Genomic DNA, 17,993 nt, shown 5'->3' with positions numbered 1-17,993 from the left:
TTTTTATATATTTTGAATGTGGTATTTGCATTGCCTGAGGAGAAACGTTGTGAGCAAAGAAATGTAAATTAATAAATAAAATCAAGAATGCCATGCTTTGTTGTAACTCTATTGACTCAGACAAGGATCTTGCCTGAAAACACTTAAGCAAATATGGCAACAGGCAAAGTATCTGAAATTAAACTTCAGCTCAGCCCCCACAGCAGATGAACACAGGACATCAATTATTCATTGACATCCAGTACTAGACTTAAGTCATTCTCTAGTCTCAAAAATGTTCAGTGTATGAATGGCTAGTATCATGAGTCTGAATTATAAATTTAACTTTAATTACAATTTTCCATACCAGGAAGGAGATGATTCTAAAGATTCCTCTCACAAAAATGTTTTATATTTTATAAGCCCTTATGCACACAGGAAACGAAACAGCAATCTTGCCATCTAAAATTCAATTCGTTCTATACAACTTCAGTTTCACTGTAGAATTTAAATTTGTTGTATAAACAAAATGCCCAAGGGCCCCTGAATATCCTCAATCAATGTTCTTTTTTATTTTATTTTCAGATTAGATGTTCTTGATAAATGGATATCAAGTATCCTACCCCTGGTTTGGAAACCTCAGCCAATCACACAGCTGGTTAAGTTCTATAACAATGAACTTTTGAATAATTATGAATAATAAAGCATAAAAATGAGTAAAGTTATATATCTATCTTAAAGTAACTTCATTATAAAGGAAAAAAAACTAATATGCCAGCAGGTCATATACAGATAAAATTATAAATAAATAATAAATAATTATTATAAATAATAAATGAAAATACATTATAAAATGCAAAAATAAAAATAAAATACAAAGTCAGCAATAGGAGACTTTTGTCTGTTGGAGAATTGTCTTTCTTTTATCTTTGTCCCATTATACTCAACCACAACAAGATTACCATATAAGAAACTTGAAAGATCAACGTCGTAAATATCTTAAATAAACTCTTAAATAGCTTCTACTAATCTGTCTTTCATGACATTACTACATTACATTACTGACATTACACTAGAAAGTCATTACATTATAATCACACATAAACTGCAGACCAATACGTCTTCCCAATTTAGATAAAAGAAATGTAATGTGCAATCTCAGTTATGGTATTGTTTTTACTTAAAATAATTGCCTGTAACCTATGCTAACATTTATAAAGGATGGCTCTCTTAATACTTCCCATTGGCTAAAATGTATTTTCTTAGTACATTAAAAAAAGAAGAAAAAGTTAGGTCTCCTAAATGAAATTGCACACCCTCTTGGAATACTAAACCTTCCACTTCCTTCAATTAGATGACAATATAGTAGGATCAAAATCAGACCGTATTCTAGTGCATGGCTTTGAGGGTATGTACTCATGACAACTAACCTTTCACCACATAGCTTAAAACTTCAATGCCATTTCAGCCTATTAGCTGTTAATGATCATAATAGGTTTGATGTTATTTAAACTGATCACACTGTCAGAATTGAACTGATGTGCAGTTACTCAAATACTGAAAGAGACATTTAATAGACACAAAGAGCCAAATATCGATAAAATATTGAACTGATACACTAAGGAAGTCACAGAACGGTCCGCTGAATTTTCGTTAGTAGGAATCAAAGCTATCAGGTTTTCATTAACAGCAGGAAGCACAGTTGACAATATCAGTTTCCTTGTCCAATGTTCTGCCACACTACAGACAGCAGCACCTGCTCTTCCTTTTCCGTTTACCTGTTTGACCTCAGCCTGCAGGTGCCGGAGCTGCAGGCACTGTTCAAGTCGCTTCTGCGTCTGATCAGCACTCAAGTCCAGCTCGTGCTGCTTCTCGTGAAGAAACTCCAGGAGCTCCTGCACTTGGGTAGCGAGATCCACCTCCTTCTCACACGTCAGCTCAATCCCTGACAGACAGAACAAAAAAGAAGGAATTATGTCTGAAAAAATGTTGCTTGGGACAATTAATGGTATGAAATTTATTAAACTCTATAGCTACCCATAGAAAATAAAATACGACCCGCTGAAGAGTTACTGGAATAAATCAGTTTGCTGAATTATATAAGAATTTCTGTAGTTTTTTACAAGAACTGTAGTTAGATTAAATATAAAAATAAAACAGCATACTCAGACATGCAGCAGCACCAGGATATCCAAGATAAACAGGGCCAAATGACAGTTGTTGGATTTTTGACAACCTTTATTTCACTTTTATCGATATCAAATAAGTCATACTTATTTCAGGGGTTAGTGTTCCTGATGTTTAGTTTGGTGTTAAATCTTCCCCATACTACAGTATGTGCTTACTCTCCCATACTGTTCTCAGACATTCTATGACTGATTCCATTCTTAAACAACAAGAAACACCCAAATGTTTTCTTAATTTAAAAACAGAGATTACACTGTTTCTCCAGTAGGTGGAACTATACCATATACTATCTACAAACAACAGGTTCAAAGCAGTGTTTTTTTGTAGCCATAACAATGGTTATCAACTTCAGAGACAAGATGGAAATTTTCAGGTTTTATCAGGTGCCATTCTGCAGAATGATAGAAATGACAAAAAAAAACACTTGCTGAAGATTAAGGTTTGCATTACGCAGGAAAGAGTAAAATCTGGCTGAAGATAATTTAGAGATTTTCAAGTAAAAACATGCTGATCTCACCTGGTTGCACAGATTAGTTTAAAAATTGTGTTTCTCTGGTACGTGAATTTTATTTTTTCTTTGTATGATTGGTGTGCTGTTACTTATTTGTTCAGTGCATTTGGACTAGTATAAATATTTGGGAAAAAATGCATTCCACTATTTTGTTCTTATGCAAACTCCACTGAGAGCATTTTGGAAGAATGTAGTAGTGTGAATGTGCTTCTGAAAATATAAAAATAACATGAAAACACTGGGTTTAAGGGGTTCATTTGATTCTTGATCCTGTAACTATGACATAATACCACAGGAAGACACGATAGCCTTGCATTCTCCCCTGACAGGAAGCTGGCCTTGCACACTTTACTGCTGTATGAGGAAGTGCTGTGGGGCTTAGGGTAGAAAGGCACTTGAGAGACAGAAACTGAATTTCGGCAGAGGATGAGTTGCACAGGGCATATCCTCCCACTGCTGCTGTCCCAAAATTCTGTAACTTTATGCCAAGTGTGAGAAAAAATAAGGAAGCAGTGATGTCCCACTCCACGGTGACGAGAATGAAGTAAAATGAAATAACAAAGTGTGCACGCACAGGCATTTTTATGAGGTTAAAAATACCACCATTTTCAGTGAGGTGCAAAGACACCATTTCAGCAGAATATGTATAGAAATTGAGAATGATTCTAGAATTATAAGAATCATTCTGAAATGTGAGGGAAAAAACACCTCATGTCATTAAATATCATTTCAGACTAACAATGAAATTGTACTTTTTTATTAGGCCTAAATTAAGATGTGTTTGAATGCCTTTCAGATCAGGTTAAAGTTTAATTAGGGAGCTGAGTCAGCATGCGTAGGCTGCAAAGGAACAAGTAAAGGTTTATTCTATGCGGAAAAGAGAAGAAAAGAAACACAGCTGTGGAGCCTTCTTGGGGTCCGAAGAAAACATTGTGTTTCTTTTCTTCTCTTTTCAGCATGGAATAAACCTTTACTTGTTCCTTTGCAGGTTAAAGTTTAGGTGTTTAACCACACAATATGCCTTCCACTGAAATGAACAGAAATCCACACAAGAGAAGAATTGTTTTTAACAATTTAACATTCAATTTGAACTAATGACGGTTGAAAGCACTGATTCTGCTCTATATTTTTGACATTTTGAAAAACACGCATCAATAATTTTAAGCATGGGACAAAATAACTTTAATCTGACCTTTGCAATTAGTCACACTTTTGTGTCTTATAGAAAATCCACTTAAAATTCGTCTTGCTTTACATCACCACTACAAGAAATCATATTTAGAGTGAACTTTCATCCGGATGCTAGGATTCATCTGCACACAAAAGTTAAAGTCTCAAATCATTCCCTAGCAGAGCAGTGTTGATTCAAACTGGATCCCACCACTACATGTTAAGTGGGGATTCAGAGGTTTAACCTCTGCTGTGATAGTTAAAATATATCCCAGTATGTCACATTAAGGCACAGCACTCATAAGAGGATTGTGGAAAAAAGCTCTGCATTTTAACCTAATTCCTGAATTTGCTCCAGCTGCTGAATTCCAGCTGCCGGCCGGATTAATACACAGCCTCCCCTACGTTCCACACTCATGCACGTGCTCATGCTCTGCAAAGCGAAGCAGTACTGTGCAGTATTTTAATGACACATTTTGGCTGAAAAAACACATCCAGAAAAACACACAAACAGTACAAAATAAACAAAAAACCTTCTTCTACCTGACGCCTGTACTTCCATGATATACTGGTGTAAGTCTTGGCCTTGCTGAATGACCTCAAAGGTCATGTTGTTCATGGCCAGTTTGCGCTCAGTGTGTCGCTGAAGACGCTGCTCAGCAAGGGTGAGGTCCTCGGTGTTAAAGTCATTTGCCTGCCTCAGAAGATCTTCATTCCAGGCATCCAGCTCAGCTGTCACCTAAAGCAAGGCACACACTTCATATTTTGTATGGTCTGGGCGAACACTTACTACACAAGCTTTATGCCTTAATGCAATATATTATGAAAACAATCATTGAAAATATTAATGTTAGTCTGGGAAGACTTTCAAATAGATTGCTTTGAATTTCAAGCATAATTTTCATTTTGAATTTGGATTTTTGAATTAGTCCCAAAAATTATAATGATTTCATTTTTAACTGTTATAATTCACAACAACAATTTAAACCTTTTTTTTCCCAGCAAAGACCACTCAGTGTTTCACATGGTGGGTCATAAACTACTGTGCTCCTTTAACAAAGCCAAAAGAAAAGAAAGTACTAAGGTTTGATTAAATGAATCCAAAGGCCATTACCACAGTACTGCTACTACCAAGAACAATAGTAACAAAATAAATAATGATGCAAAAAAAGTCACATTCTATGATAAAAATGATCAGAAATGCATTTAAACTAAATTCAGGTGTGAAAGAGTTAATTAATCCTTATCTGAGCAGCTCACTTCATTTCCACTTTCTGGTCAATTAATTCTGTATAATAGGGATCTCTTTTTGCAATCCATTTTACCCCCTAGCTTTGCTCCAGTGACTTTGACACCATTCACACTGCGTGGTTAATCACCACAGTTAGTCTTAACTATGATGCCCTCTTTCACACCACAATATGGCTACAAGGAAACCTAACAAGATCAGTATGATAACTCTAGTGTAAATCATGTATATAGATTGAACAAGAAACAATTGATGAAACCTTTTTAACTATGTAAAGACATTTTTCTGCAATATGTACTTATATGAATTTCCAGGGACATAAGATTTTAATTTCCATCAGAAAACATCACCTTAAAAACTTCTTTAAGATAGAATGATCAATTATACGAGCAATGTTGTTGCATTCTCTTTTTCTAATGCATCAAATGGCATTTCTCATTCAATGTCTGCAAACATTTTGCATAGTACCCCTTGTCGACAATTAATTAAATCTTTTTCTGTTCTGTGTTATTTACAACTTGAGAACCAGTCTTAAATAAAATCAATAAGAATAAACACATTCATCTCTCCCATGTAGCTTTAAAAAAGTGTACATTATAGTTTAAGAAAGGAATCACGCAAGGAAGAGGACTTATTAATCAAAGTCAACTAGAACCAGCCACTCCTGTAACAAAATAATACATTATTTAATAAGCCACAGCAGCTACCAGATGTACCATCAAAAAGTGAATCACCTCCTTCTCGGTTCCCCCTGTTGCCAGCTGAGCCCATGCATCCTAGAGTGTCAAAGAAGAACTGACTAATCTCCAGGGAGAATGTCCCCATCTGTTTGCTTGAGCCCATTGCTGTAGCATTGCATGCCAGCTCTTACCTCAATGGTGTACTGCTCAAAAATCCGAAGCTGCAGGAAAATATCTAGCTTGATTTTCCTCTCATGGAATAACTCTTCCATCTGTCCCTGGGCCTCGTCTAGCTGTTGCAGCACGCTCTCAATGTGGCTGATGGAGCTATTGTGTGGCATCTTATTGCTGGACATGGCTGAATCCCTGCGGCAACACATAGAAAAGAGGGGAACAACATGTGTATGAACCATTAAAAACAACCGGCAAGCAAGCAAATCCGACAAGAAAGCTTTTGAATTAGTGCACAGGAGTGGAAGTGTATAACTTGAAACAGACAAACGAAGATGCTCTCAATGAGTACTCCCTTCTCCTAGCTTCAAGCTTGGCTTTTAGTGACCCAGAAGAATCCAGCAGAAAGAGTGTGCCCATTTCCTACACTGACATTTGACCCTCTCACGCTAACAAGGGCTCACAGTACATAAATCTACTTTGACTGCAGCTGAAGCTGCAGTAAAAAACACTTTGTTTGGTATCAGATAGCATTCTGAGCAATGCTTCCAATGCAACTTAAGTAAAACAAAACCATTTCCTATCAATTTAAAAGTGATAAGCTACCATGTCAATTTCCTTACAAAATTACAACTTTTAAAGAAATTTCATTCTCATTTATCAATCAATTGCTATTTGTGAATTTCAAATAATATCAAATGTGCATCCCTTAAGAATTCTCAAAACAGTGAATAGTGAAGTCATAAAAGCTATTCTGGGTAAAAACATTGATTTAGTTTAGCCTAGTCAACTGGTCAGAGATGACCTCTGTGGAAAAAGGAACCACTCTGTTGCGTATACAAGCAGCCTTACAATAAAAAAATCAAACAAGAGTACAGAAATTCTGTTGACCATTTTTTTCAAGACAATCATGTCAGCGATCACTCCAATAGCCAGCAAAGAGCAGATGACACACATGGATATAATCCTCCAATCTGCTACTCTTCTGACAAGTTGCAACTTCCACAGCTCCTGACTAGAGAGTTAACACAAACTGCGGGAGCAGCATCTCTGTCACTGACATCGCTGCAAGTTACAGGAATCACTATTGGCATTATCCCAAGTGTCTGGTGCTCTGGCTCTGCCAGTGGTGAACCAAATCCCCATCATTGTTGGCCAGTGACATGACAGACAGTAGTCATGCATACTGTAAACTTGTCTAACTGAACATAGCTGTTTGATATTTGATTCAAAGCTGGAAAGAAGTATTTGAAAGTGGACACCTCTTTTGATTCCATAGCACACTTGAGACCCTTCCAGGACACACCACTGAGTTTGGGAAGCACTGTTTAATCCTATTATATTGTAATATATTGTTACAGCTTTCTTTTGACTGAGAAGTGTCTCTTAGATTTTAGATGAAGTGTGTGACACTTGGCAGAGTAAACACTTCTAGCTTCGAAGCACAGAGGATGTTTGTTGAGATGTGGGGGTCCCTTGATCAGCAACCTTTGAAAAGTTTACCTTGGTATACCTACAGTAGGTACGTTGTGGGTTAAAAATTGTTAATGAGCAGTACAGAAGCACACAATATAAGATCACAACAAAAAACAAGAACAAGGAGCAGGGAAGAAGAAAGAGGAGAGGAGAGACAAGAGTCCAGAGGAGGTGGAAACTGAAGCTTGCGCCAGGTGAGAGATCCTAATTCGTGATCATCCAAACAAAACCCGACTGGAGTTACGTATTTGAGGCTTGATAGAGAGAGCTTGCTATTCTGTGTTTTTAGGGAACCTGGGTTTCCTGGGTAAAGAAAAACGTCTTTCCTGTTTAGGGTGCATTTTTTGAATAGGGAGAAAGGCTCCCATTTATTTTGTGGCATCCTGGGTTCAGAGAGAGAGACTTAAGTGCAAGTTGTATTGTATTTTAGAAGGCAACTTACAGTATCTCTTATTTGGCCTCTGTGGGCATTAATTAAGAGTTTCATGCTTAGTAGAAGTTTGGGTTTTTTTCTGGGTGATTAGAATGTTAGGCCTCTGAAATGGCTTGTCTGTAAATACTGTACATAAAGTAATTGTGTGTTGTAATTTTTTGTTTTGTGTAGTGTAGTTTGTGTCTTGTCCTTGTTAAACATTTGTTTAACCACGTATGCCTGGATTGTTACTGTTTTCACCAAAGTTGTGCCAGAGAACAAAGAATTCACGTGCCTCTAAGTATACCAGCCGCTCGGGTATATTCTGGAGAAATCACTTGCAAGTTGGGGGTTCTGAATAATTATCTTATTGACTAAACTGCTTGGTCAAATTTCCCATTCGTAACAAGATTAATATTATAATATTAATGTTTATCTCTTCATATATTTGCATATACTGTATATGTGTGTGTGTTAGTCTGTGTATTGCCAATGCTGATTTCAGAGAAATCCCAATGAGCACTACATCAGAATGACTTAATATCAAAACCAGCCATTGCTTAATCTACACGCGAGTATACAGCAGGGGTGAAATTTTCCCTGCCACAGCTTGCTTTAAAATCCAGCTCTTAACACAAAGGGCATGCCTTACCTTAGCTGCTGAATAAGGTCCTCCCCTTCCTTGATGACATTTAAGGTGGCCTCCAGGGTAGCTGTCTGCTGCTGCTGGAACTGCTTGATCAACTCTTGCACAGATTCCACAGAGTCAGAGCAGACATCTTCCAAAAGCTCTTTCTGCAAGTCCTCCATCCATGTCCACAACTATCAATGACAAGAGAGATGAAAACTCAGTTGATTTATTTAGTCTTTACATGTCTCATGTACATTGTACGTGTCATCACATACATTGAGATTGTTACCTTTTACTTTCATAACTTGCTTTTTATTTCAGATTGTGGCTTTAATGCGAAACCACTCAGTTGTGGGCTATTTGCATCCCTTAAACAGTGACAGACAAAATATAGATCTGAATAAGCCACTGCACTGACCAAAATACTTTTCTCACAGAAATATAGACATTTCATGTTTTTTTTTCTAAACAGCAGACTGGTTTCAAAATAGGTCACAACTAATATTGGACATTTCACACTATGCCCTTTTGTTTGAATTCACATTCTTTTCTAGCCATCATACAGTACCCTACCATCACCCTGCAACTCACAACTGACAACCCACTGAAGCTAAGCAATACCAATACCTGGCCAATACCTGGATGGGAGATCTCCTGGGAAAAACTAAGTTTGCTACTCGAAGTGGTGTAAGTGGGCCAGTAGGGGGCGATCACCCTGTGGTCTGTATATAGTGAACACTATACTGTAAAAAGGCACCATCTTTCAGATGAGACATAACACAGGTACATCCAGAGGCGTTTAAAAGCCCACAGACAGCTGATTGCTGACCAGAATAACTGTCAGTTTCAGAGAATACAGGGATCAAAAAAGCATTCGCACAACTATTGTAACATGGCATACAGTATGTATACATGCTGTACAAAGAGAGCAGATGGAAAGGCCAAAAGCTTCTGTATTTACTCACTGATTAATGATTTTAAACACTGTAAGAACAAGAAAATGATGACTGATTGACTGAGGGCTCTAACAGGAGCTTAATCAGCTGAGCTGTAATTAGGCTGTTCAACATTTACAGACAAATAACCACCATGTGAAGAACCACAATTCTAACAAGAGAACCTGATATTTTCCTGCTTTCAGAGAGCAGGGGGCTTCTCCACTCTGGATCATTTTGATCTCAAATCATTCCACTATGGATCTAATTTACAGCAGTTGCAGGGCTAATTTGGTATTTATAAATACAGCTCCTTGCAAAGATATTCACCCCCTTCCCTTGATGGCCCCTTTCGTTGAATAACAAACGAAGTGTACATTTTTTAAAGTGACCAATTTGAATCCAAATCCGAACGCGAAAAGTGATAGTGTTCATGGGTGAACGAAAGTTTTACATCAGCAAAAACTGCAAAGAAGAATCCAAACCTAATATATCTTGATTGCATAAGCATTAGCCACTTTCGTTCTCACAAGCCAAAAATGAACTCAGTTGCACGTTTACTTTGACAAGTTAGGCGTTACGTGAATATAATGCAGCCATGCCATGTTTGACATTTTTCACTAGATGTCATTTGCATTTTTTGCATTTAGCCTAAAGAGTTCCAGTTTGTCCCAAGTTTGTAGTAACGCTTAAAAGCTTTGTTGCGAACTCCTTTAAGAATTTGAGACAAGTTTGCCACTTCGCCATGTACAGTAAGGCACCTTTTTGGAGTGACTGGGATGTTGCTGAATTGTGGAAATTTTCTCTCATCTCAGCCCTTAACATCTGCAGGAAATCTGTTCCAAAGTCACTGTTGGACACATGGTGGCATTTCCAATTTCCTGTGAAATATCAGAAACTTTTGCTCATATTTCACAACAGTACTGTACAAAGATTCTATTTTGAGTCTTATTTCACTTCTATTTTAAGGGTTAACACGTAGAGTGGCTTTTCCATTTCAGCAGTTGCCATAGAAACTGTTCACCAAGTCTGGTCTGGGCATGCTAAGGATTACAAATGTTGCTCACTAATAGTTTTGTAATTTCAGCCACTGAAGGGTTTTTACATCTTTTAAGTCGAAACAGGTTAGGAAGAATTACACAGAGACTGAAAAATAAATCTGAATTAAGGCATATGCGATTAGGAAGAAACACCCAAATAATCTATGGAAGTGCTAACCAGAGGATTTATTTATACTTAAACAAACATTTACAAGCTGATTTAAATTCAAATATGTGCAAACAGTCAGGTAATATCAGTCACAAATCACATTAATGGGCTTTCTCAGTGAGTTTTACCCAGACATACTATGGCATTTTGTTGAGGTTAACAACAGGGTAACATCTAGTAAAACAGCAGGCTACACTCCAATGAGAAAATCATTCAGCTGTCACAGCTGAACTAACTAATAACCAACCACATTCCATAATAGTGTGATACTATTAACACCAAGAGAGTCGATCATTTGAGACACGCGGGGACTTGAACTCCTGGTGAGAACGAGTCCTGCAGAGGAGCTGCTATGTGATTGATATGTGCCAAGATTTCTCCTCTAGCATCAGGAGTTAAAACACTTTCCTTCTCTCTGAGGTTATGGACGTCTTCACCGTTTAATCCTTAGCACAATTCTGATGCAGGAGGCAGCTTTCTGAGGCAGCATAGTGCTTAGTCTGTCACAACAAGGTTCAGTGATAAGGCAGATCAGGAAAAACTATTCCACATGAAAGAGGGGACAGAGAATCTATATAACTAGATACACCAGTGTGCTGGCTGCAAAGGAACAAGTAGAGGTCAATTCCACATTCAAAAGTAGAAAGAAAGAAAAAAAAACTATTTTGTCTGATGAGTCTTTAGTGCTCAAGCCTGAGCACATTTCAGCATAGGACTGATCTCTACTTGAATCTTGAGCCTACTGTACAGTATATAGTTAACGTGTCTACAGTATGTACTGTTACTACAGCTGATTTGTTTTTATTCATATCATGTTTACTACGTCTGCTTTCTTAAATACTTGTTTTCTAAAAGCATTTCATGAAAAGTTTTTTTTTATGCAAAGCAGCCAGCAACTGCACACTACAGTAGGTGAAGACCAAGTGTCATTACAGCAAGCTAGACACAGATACTACAAAAATATCTATGCAAATAAAAAATATTACTTCAACCCAAGCCTAAGCAACAAGCCCATCTAGGAATCTTTTAATGAAAATATAATTCAATATAAATATGATTTCATATAATTGAAATCTAATTTAAGAGAGGAATAAGAGTAATGTGTGCTGTATTACACTAAACATTTTTGTCGGCTTTGCATCAGACTTTTTACAGTAGAGGGACACCATCTTGTCCCATGAGTCTGTGAAACGTGAGTTTTACACAGAACAACTGAGAACAAATTAACGGCGATTTTTTAAAGCCAGTTTGACAAAACTTTAGTTTTATAAAATGTTAAAAAGTTAATTTACTTATTAGAAAAACACATTTAGATTAATGAATTCTGGCAATCAGAGAAGGTAGATGAGGATTCAGGAACCAACATTTACTAATACTAATATAAACTAATAAAAAAACTGAATAAGTAATTATTGTTATATATATTTTAAATTTTAAATTTCACCAAAATACTCCTTAAGTATTTGATTGTCTATCATTTATCACTATAATACCTTACCTAAATCATATCATGTACTTGCTTTTTAAATAACCTAAGCAACCTGTTTCAGTAAGAATAAAGTGCTAATTAATTTTAAAAATGTTACAAAAATGTACAGTATAGTGCTCTTGTTTCGATTTCATTCTTTGTAGTATGAAGCCCCAGAATTTAGTAGCAATTATATTTTTGCTTTTGTTTCACTATAATAGCTTGAAAAACTTGCACACACTACCTACCTGTACCCTAGGTTTGTCTGCCTGTAGCTTGCTATTCTAAATCTGACCATTCCTGCAGACGTCAACACTCTCATATTAGCTTCTACACTTAAAGATTTGCCGCTTACAGAAGTTTCAAAAGTAAAGATATAATGAGAACACTGCACTTCCAATCCACAAGTTGTTCAACCACTGGATTAAAAGGCAAATCTTGACTGAAACAAGGATCCTGAAAATGAATAGCATACTGTATTTTCCCTCTTCCTGCATGCTCAGCACTTTGTGGGCCTCTTAAGCTAATTGCTGCTTCATGCACTTTCAGAATGCTGTGTATTAAATGCCAGCCAATGTAATGATAAAGCCAACAGTGCAAGGAAAAACAGGCAATTTACCACACTGCATGTTGTTCTTGCTTGACATAACAAAAACAAATGTCAGTATTCGTGGAAGATGATGACAAAGTGACTATAAAAATCACATTACAATTTTATAAATGATTCCTAAGAATATACACTCATGGTTACTAATTTATTTTGTGTGTCCAAAACTGAAAAAAATAAAAACTTGGATGACTCAAAATTTCCTTCATCTTAACTGCGACAAGACTGAAGTCATGCTTATTGGCACCCCCCATCAACTTCGTAAAGCCAATCCTGTAACCCTATCTGTAGATGGTTCTGTACTTGAGCTTCAGTCTAAATTGAAAAACCTTGGGGTGATATTTGATTCTGGCTTAATATTCGACCCACATGTGCAGCATATTGTCAAAACATCTTTTTTTCACCTCAGAAATATCGCTAGACTACGCCCTATGCTATCACTAACTGTGGCTGAAAAGCTGATCAACACATTTGTGTTCTCTCGAATTGACTACTGTAATACTCTACTCGCTGGGGTATCTAAAGCTACTTTGAACAAACTACAGTATGTCCAAAATTCAGCAGCCAGAATCCTGACCAGGTCTCATGCAAGTGTTCACATTACTCCTATCCTGGAGTCCTTGCACTGGCTTCCTGTCAAATTCCGTGTGGACTTTAAAATCCTCATGTTCACCTACTGTATAAGGCTCTGCATGGCTTGACACCTCAGTACCTGTCTGAACTATTATCGCCCTACTCCCCACCTCGCAACCTTCGCTCTCTTAATTCTGGTCTCCTAACTGTCCCCCAATCCCGTCTACATTGTATTGGTGACAGGGCCTTCTCCTGTTATGCCCCCAAGCTCTGGATCTCTCTGCCCAAGGATATCAGAGAGTCACCTTCTCTAAACTCCTTCAAATTCAGACTCAAAACCTTCTTCTTTAGAAGAGCCTTTACTTAACTGCTTCTTAAACTAAACTAAATCACTACTAGCTCTTGGATTTTACCTTTCCAGCATTAGGCAATTCAAAGACTAAGATCCAGTTTGATTTCTGGATTTTTTTTTCCTTTTGTGAGAAGAGCACAAATACTAAAAAGGAAAAATAGTTTTTCATGTGAAAAACATTAAATGGTTTACATTTTACATTGACAGGCATGCTTCTATAGCTTTCTTTGGACATTCAACTTCAGTTTTATCAGTAGGAGCAAGTCTCAAACAGAAGCATCAATTTCCAATTTAATTGAATTGATGCCATATTAATATAAATTGTCTCTACCTCCACATTACCTTTTTAGCTTATGGTCTTGCTAATTTTTATAAGGAATTAAAAGGACTAGGACGGCTGCCAAATAGCGAACCAAGCCTCTAAAAATTAATTAAATATATGAATCAAAACTGTTCTCATTAAATGGATTTCACTAACATTTCAATCATCAAAAGGAAAAAAAAGCTCATGATCAGCATTCAAGAAGTCTAAAGTTCAGGGTATAAAATAAAATATTATGAAATTGTATTATCGATCAAGCGACAAGTTTTTTTCTGTATCACAGATGAATAATGAATACATATATTAAGAAGCCTTATTCCTCAAATAGCCTATAAATACAAGAGAAGGGCTTAAGCTGGTGATTCTACACCCCTATTATTACTATAATCTCTTGACCTGTGCTGCAGCTCATTCTCAATATTAAAAACAAACTAATCTCTGGCTGCTAACCTTCCATTTGTCAGCAGAGCAAAAGCAATATTATATTTTATTATACTCTTAGGGGCAGTTCAGGCAAAGAATCTGCTTTACATTGCCTGCAGATATTTTCAATTTGAGTGCCAAAAGTATATTTCAGTTAGTGAGGTGTGTCAAAGAAATTCACAGTGATTCTGTTGCTTTTAAAAGTATAATAGACTGTACTATATAAAATGTATCCAACTACTGGAGTTGAATTGTTATTTAATTTAACTTGTACTTTAATAGTTTATTTTTGTGAAATAATTATTTTCAAGTAAACTACTGACTAGACAGCAATAATAGTCTTGTTAATAGAATGCTGTGGAAATATGAAAACCAGGTATACGCTGGAATAAGTAAAAAACGGACATACTGTAGAAAAGAAAATAAACATTATTATTATCACGAAGAATTATGGAGCACTTGGAAATGTGGTAAACTTGAGTAACTTGTGGTCTTATAGACACTTGTCTTATAGCGCTGTACACAGGCTCTGCTGACTTGTCGTAAAGCAAAACCCATACAGTCAAATATCTGTCAGCAATGAGGTTGATCGATGGAGAGAGAAATGCTCTCTTGCTTCAAGTCAAGTCATAGAAAAGCATGAGCAACGTCTACTGCTACTATTTTTGACTGAGTTTAAGAGATATTTAAAATTAGGTATCTAAACGACTTTACCAAAACTGCCTTTTGGTCAGTTGTGTTATCTCTTATCTGGCATGAATAAAAAAATTATAGCTGCGGTCAGAGTGACAGCATACCCTTTTAGTCTTAAGTTGGTCCCTTTTGAATTACATAGGTCTATAAGTCATTAGCACCAATTCTGTTGACAGAAAGCTAAAACCTTCAAATCTACTTCATCCACAGCTCCAGCTCTTGCTCTCCCTGATCTTTTCACATGTCTCACTGCAGGAAGTGGGAAAAGCCACCACCTACAGTAGGCAGCACCAGACATACCTCTTTGGTGTGAGTGTGGAAGGACACAGACATGTCCAGGAGAAGCTTCCTCTGCTCGACCCTTCTCACGAAATCCTGAATGCGCACCTCCAGATGCCGAGCCGCTTTGTAAATCTCCTCTGGGTCACATTCGCCGGTCTGGGCCAACTGCTCAGCGGCCTCTAAGAGCTTGTCAGCGTTGGTGTATGTATTCTAGGAGTCAAAGAGGAGCACAGAGACCACGTTAGGAGACACAGGCCCGTCTACTGCAAAAACCAAGTTTCAACAAATCAAAATCGACAGCCCCTGCTCTCCAGGACACAAGCTCACACAAACGCTTCGCTAAGCACCAAAAAACAATTACATTAAATCTAAGCAGCATCACCATCTGTGCTGGACTGCAGTGTAAATCCAAGCCCAGTAATCCAGTCCTTGGCATGAGACTTTTTTTTCTTTTATCTGCATGCTGCAAGTCAGTAGAGATCCAGGCATCAGGCTGGATTAATAACCAGAATGCACGTGCTTATCTAGAAAATCCCAGGAATTTCCCTGAGCTGCAGTAAAGATGAGATTCCATGCGACTTCACAGGGACCAAATATCAATGTTAATTGTTTATAATAAACAAGGAACACTATTTGCGTTACAAAAAAAGCAGAAAGAGAACACATACAATAAAAGACAATGACCCAAACTCAGGTGACATCTTGAAAGTGCATACAATTAAAATTGCCAAGTTATATTGATAGCAGAATTTTATGCCAGCATGAAGGACTCATTTGGCTTCTACTAGAGGTCTAATCTTCATAAATCTCTTGATTATCCACAGTTAAAATGTTTTTTTAAATCTCTGAATTCTCAATTTTAAACACCTTAATCCAGATCTTTTAAAAATGGAGGTCAGTGTAATGTAGGCTTACATACAATTATTGTATTTACTATATTTCAGTCCAATAGTACATAGGATATACACATTCAGGTGGGAATCTCACATTTAATCAATTAAATTCTTCAATTTCATTCAACTGAAAATCTTTATTTGTAGCATCTCTGTCCCTAAATCTGAAGAAAACAAGGGAAATAATTTCACTTAATAAAACAGCATTAGGCTTTTTTGCATTTTCAACCTAAATCATATTTATGCATGGTAAAAAGACAGGACCAATGTATTATAGCATACAAATATGGTTATAAACTACAGGGCCCAAGAGACAAAATCAGAAAAAATAAGAGATTTTAAAAAGCACTTCCCGATACTTTTGAAAAACAGCAAAATTCAGATACCATCTACAAAGATAAGCTTTCATCTTACAAAAAGAAACCACTATTCCCCAGTTTGCAGAGAAATCTATTCTCTCTCTTCATTAGAAACAAAGTTGGACATCTCTTATGCATTATAAAATGGCATTACTATAGAATCTGTTTAATATGCATTACTACAGATTGCATTATACTGTAATTGAAAGTGCTTGTCCAAGACGTGGTCGAAGATGCAATCTTTTCTGGCTGACTCTTGTCCTTCCTTCCAGAGCAAACAGACAATCCCTATCAAAATACCACCAGACCACCTCTTGTGAGTGCAATTTCAGGAGAAAGCTTTTTCCTTTGCTGTAAATTTCCCTCTCCAAAGTCCCTGGAGTACAATAATCAATGGCTCTGTGAAGCTTACTCCAACATTAGTTCATTTAGACCTACATTTGTCTTGTTGCTCCATTTTTTCCCATTCTGTGCTGGAAACATTTTTACTTTTTCTTTTGGTAATGTGTACTGTATTCAGAGTGCCCTGCATGCAGGGCTTTAAACAAAAAAAAAAAAGAAGGGAAATGGGACATTTATTAGTAGGTTACTGGACAGCACTGATAATCCTTTTACAGTAAGAACTCAAAATTATATGATGGTCATCAATCGCTTGCGTTGATTTTATATTCTTTTACAAATTTTACAGTTCTTCAATAGTCATATACAAACTTATATATTGGTACATTATAAGTAAATAGTAAAATTAGTTATCTAATTATTAGAAAACTACATAATATGGAAGAGCCTGTTTCTGGTAGACACTTTCCTAGGAAAATGTCCCAAGTATTATATAGCCAAGGTAACGCTTAGTAAGAACATAGTGCTTTTTTACATAACAGGCAAACTTCAGGAATAGCACTAAATATATCTACTCAAGTAAGTGTATACAATCAAACACATGTAAGGATTTGACTCATTACTTGATTGATCGATCGATGGATTGATTGATTGATTGAAATTAAGATGACACCCCGACTTCTTCCGCAAAACGAGTAGCTGAGATCCTTGGAGCTATTAGTTACTAGCCATCTTTTATATTCTAAGGTTAGAAATAATAAGAGGTCATTTGGAGTTTTCTGAACTGAAAATTGATCCAGCTGCTTCTTTAAAGATGTTAGACAGCCAAGTCAAGCAGATAATTGAATAATGAAATAAATGGATAACTGGAACTCCTCTGTAAGGCATATCTCTGCTTATATTAATTTTCTAGACAATACAACACATTTCAGTTGTCATTAATTCTGCATATGATTCTTCAGATTTTGTATGTTTGCCTTATACAGATAGTGTAAAAATCAAAACTTTTATTTTTGTCGTATTCAGAAGACCTTCTTATTTGAAGTTATAAAAAAGAAAACCATCTTTTTTT

The 17,993-nt window shown here is 36.6% G+C and overlaps 1 protein-coding gene across 3 annotated transcripts in view; it reads right to left on the bottom strand.

Moving 5' to 3' along the window:
- The window catches only part of kalrna (kalirin RhoGEF kinase a), a 215,467-nt gene that overhangs the window by 99,282 nt on the left and 98,192 nt on the right, over window positions 1-17,993 (bottom strand). For all 3 annotated transcript variants that reach the window (XM_088605585.1, XM_088605583.1, XM_088605584.1), the window contains exons 11-15: window positions 15,349-15,540; window positions 8,488-8,657; window positions 5,968-6,142; window positions 4,391-4,586; window positions 1,758-1,924 (exon numbers count right to left, since the gene is read on the bottom strand). In XM_088605585.1, the coding sequence (XP_088461711.1) occupies window positions 1,758-1,924; window positions 4,391-4,586; window positions 5,968-6,142; window positions 8,488-8,657; window positions 15,349-15,540 (900 nt within the window). The remainder of the gene's footprint in view (window positions 1-1,757; window positions 1,925-4,390; window positions 4,587-5,967; window positions 6,143-8,487; window positions 8,658-15,348; window positions 15,541-17,993) is intronic.

This window comes from Lepisosteus platostomus, chromosome 14 (genome assembly GCF_059453375.1).
Source record: "Lepisosteus platostomus isolate fLepPlt1 chromosome 14, fLepPlt1.hap1, whole genome shotgun sequence".
NCBI classification, from domain to species: domain Eukaryota; kingdom Metazoa; phylum Chordata; class Actinopteri; order Semionotiformes; family Lepisosteidae; genus Lepisosteus; species Lepisosteus platostomus.
The sequence above is the reverse complement of the archived record's forward strand: the minus strand, read 5'-3'. Positions and strand labels throughout refer to the sequence as shown.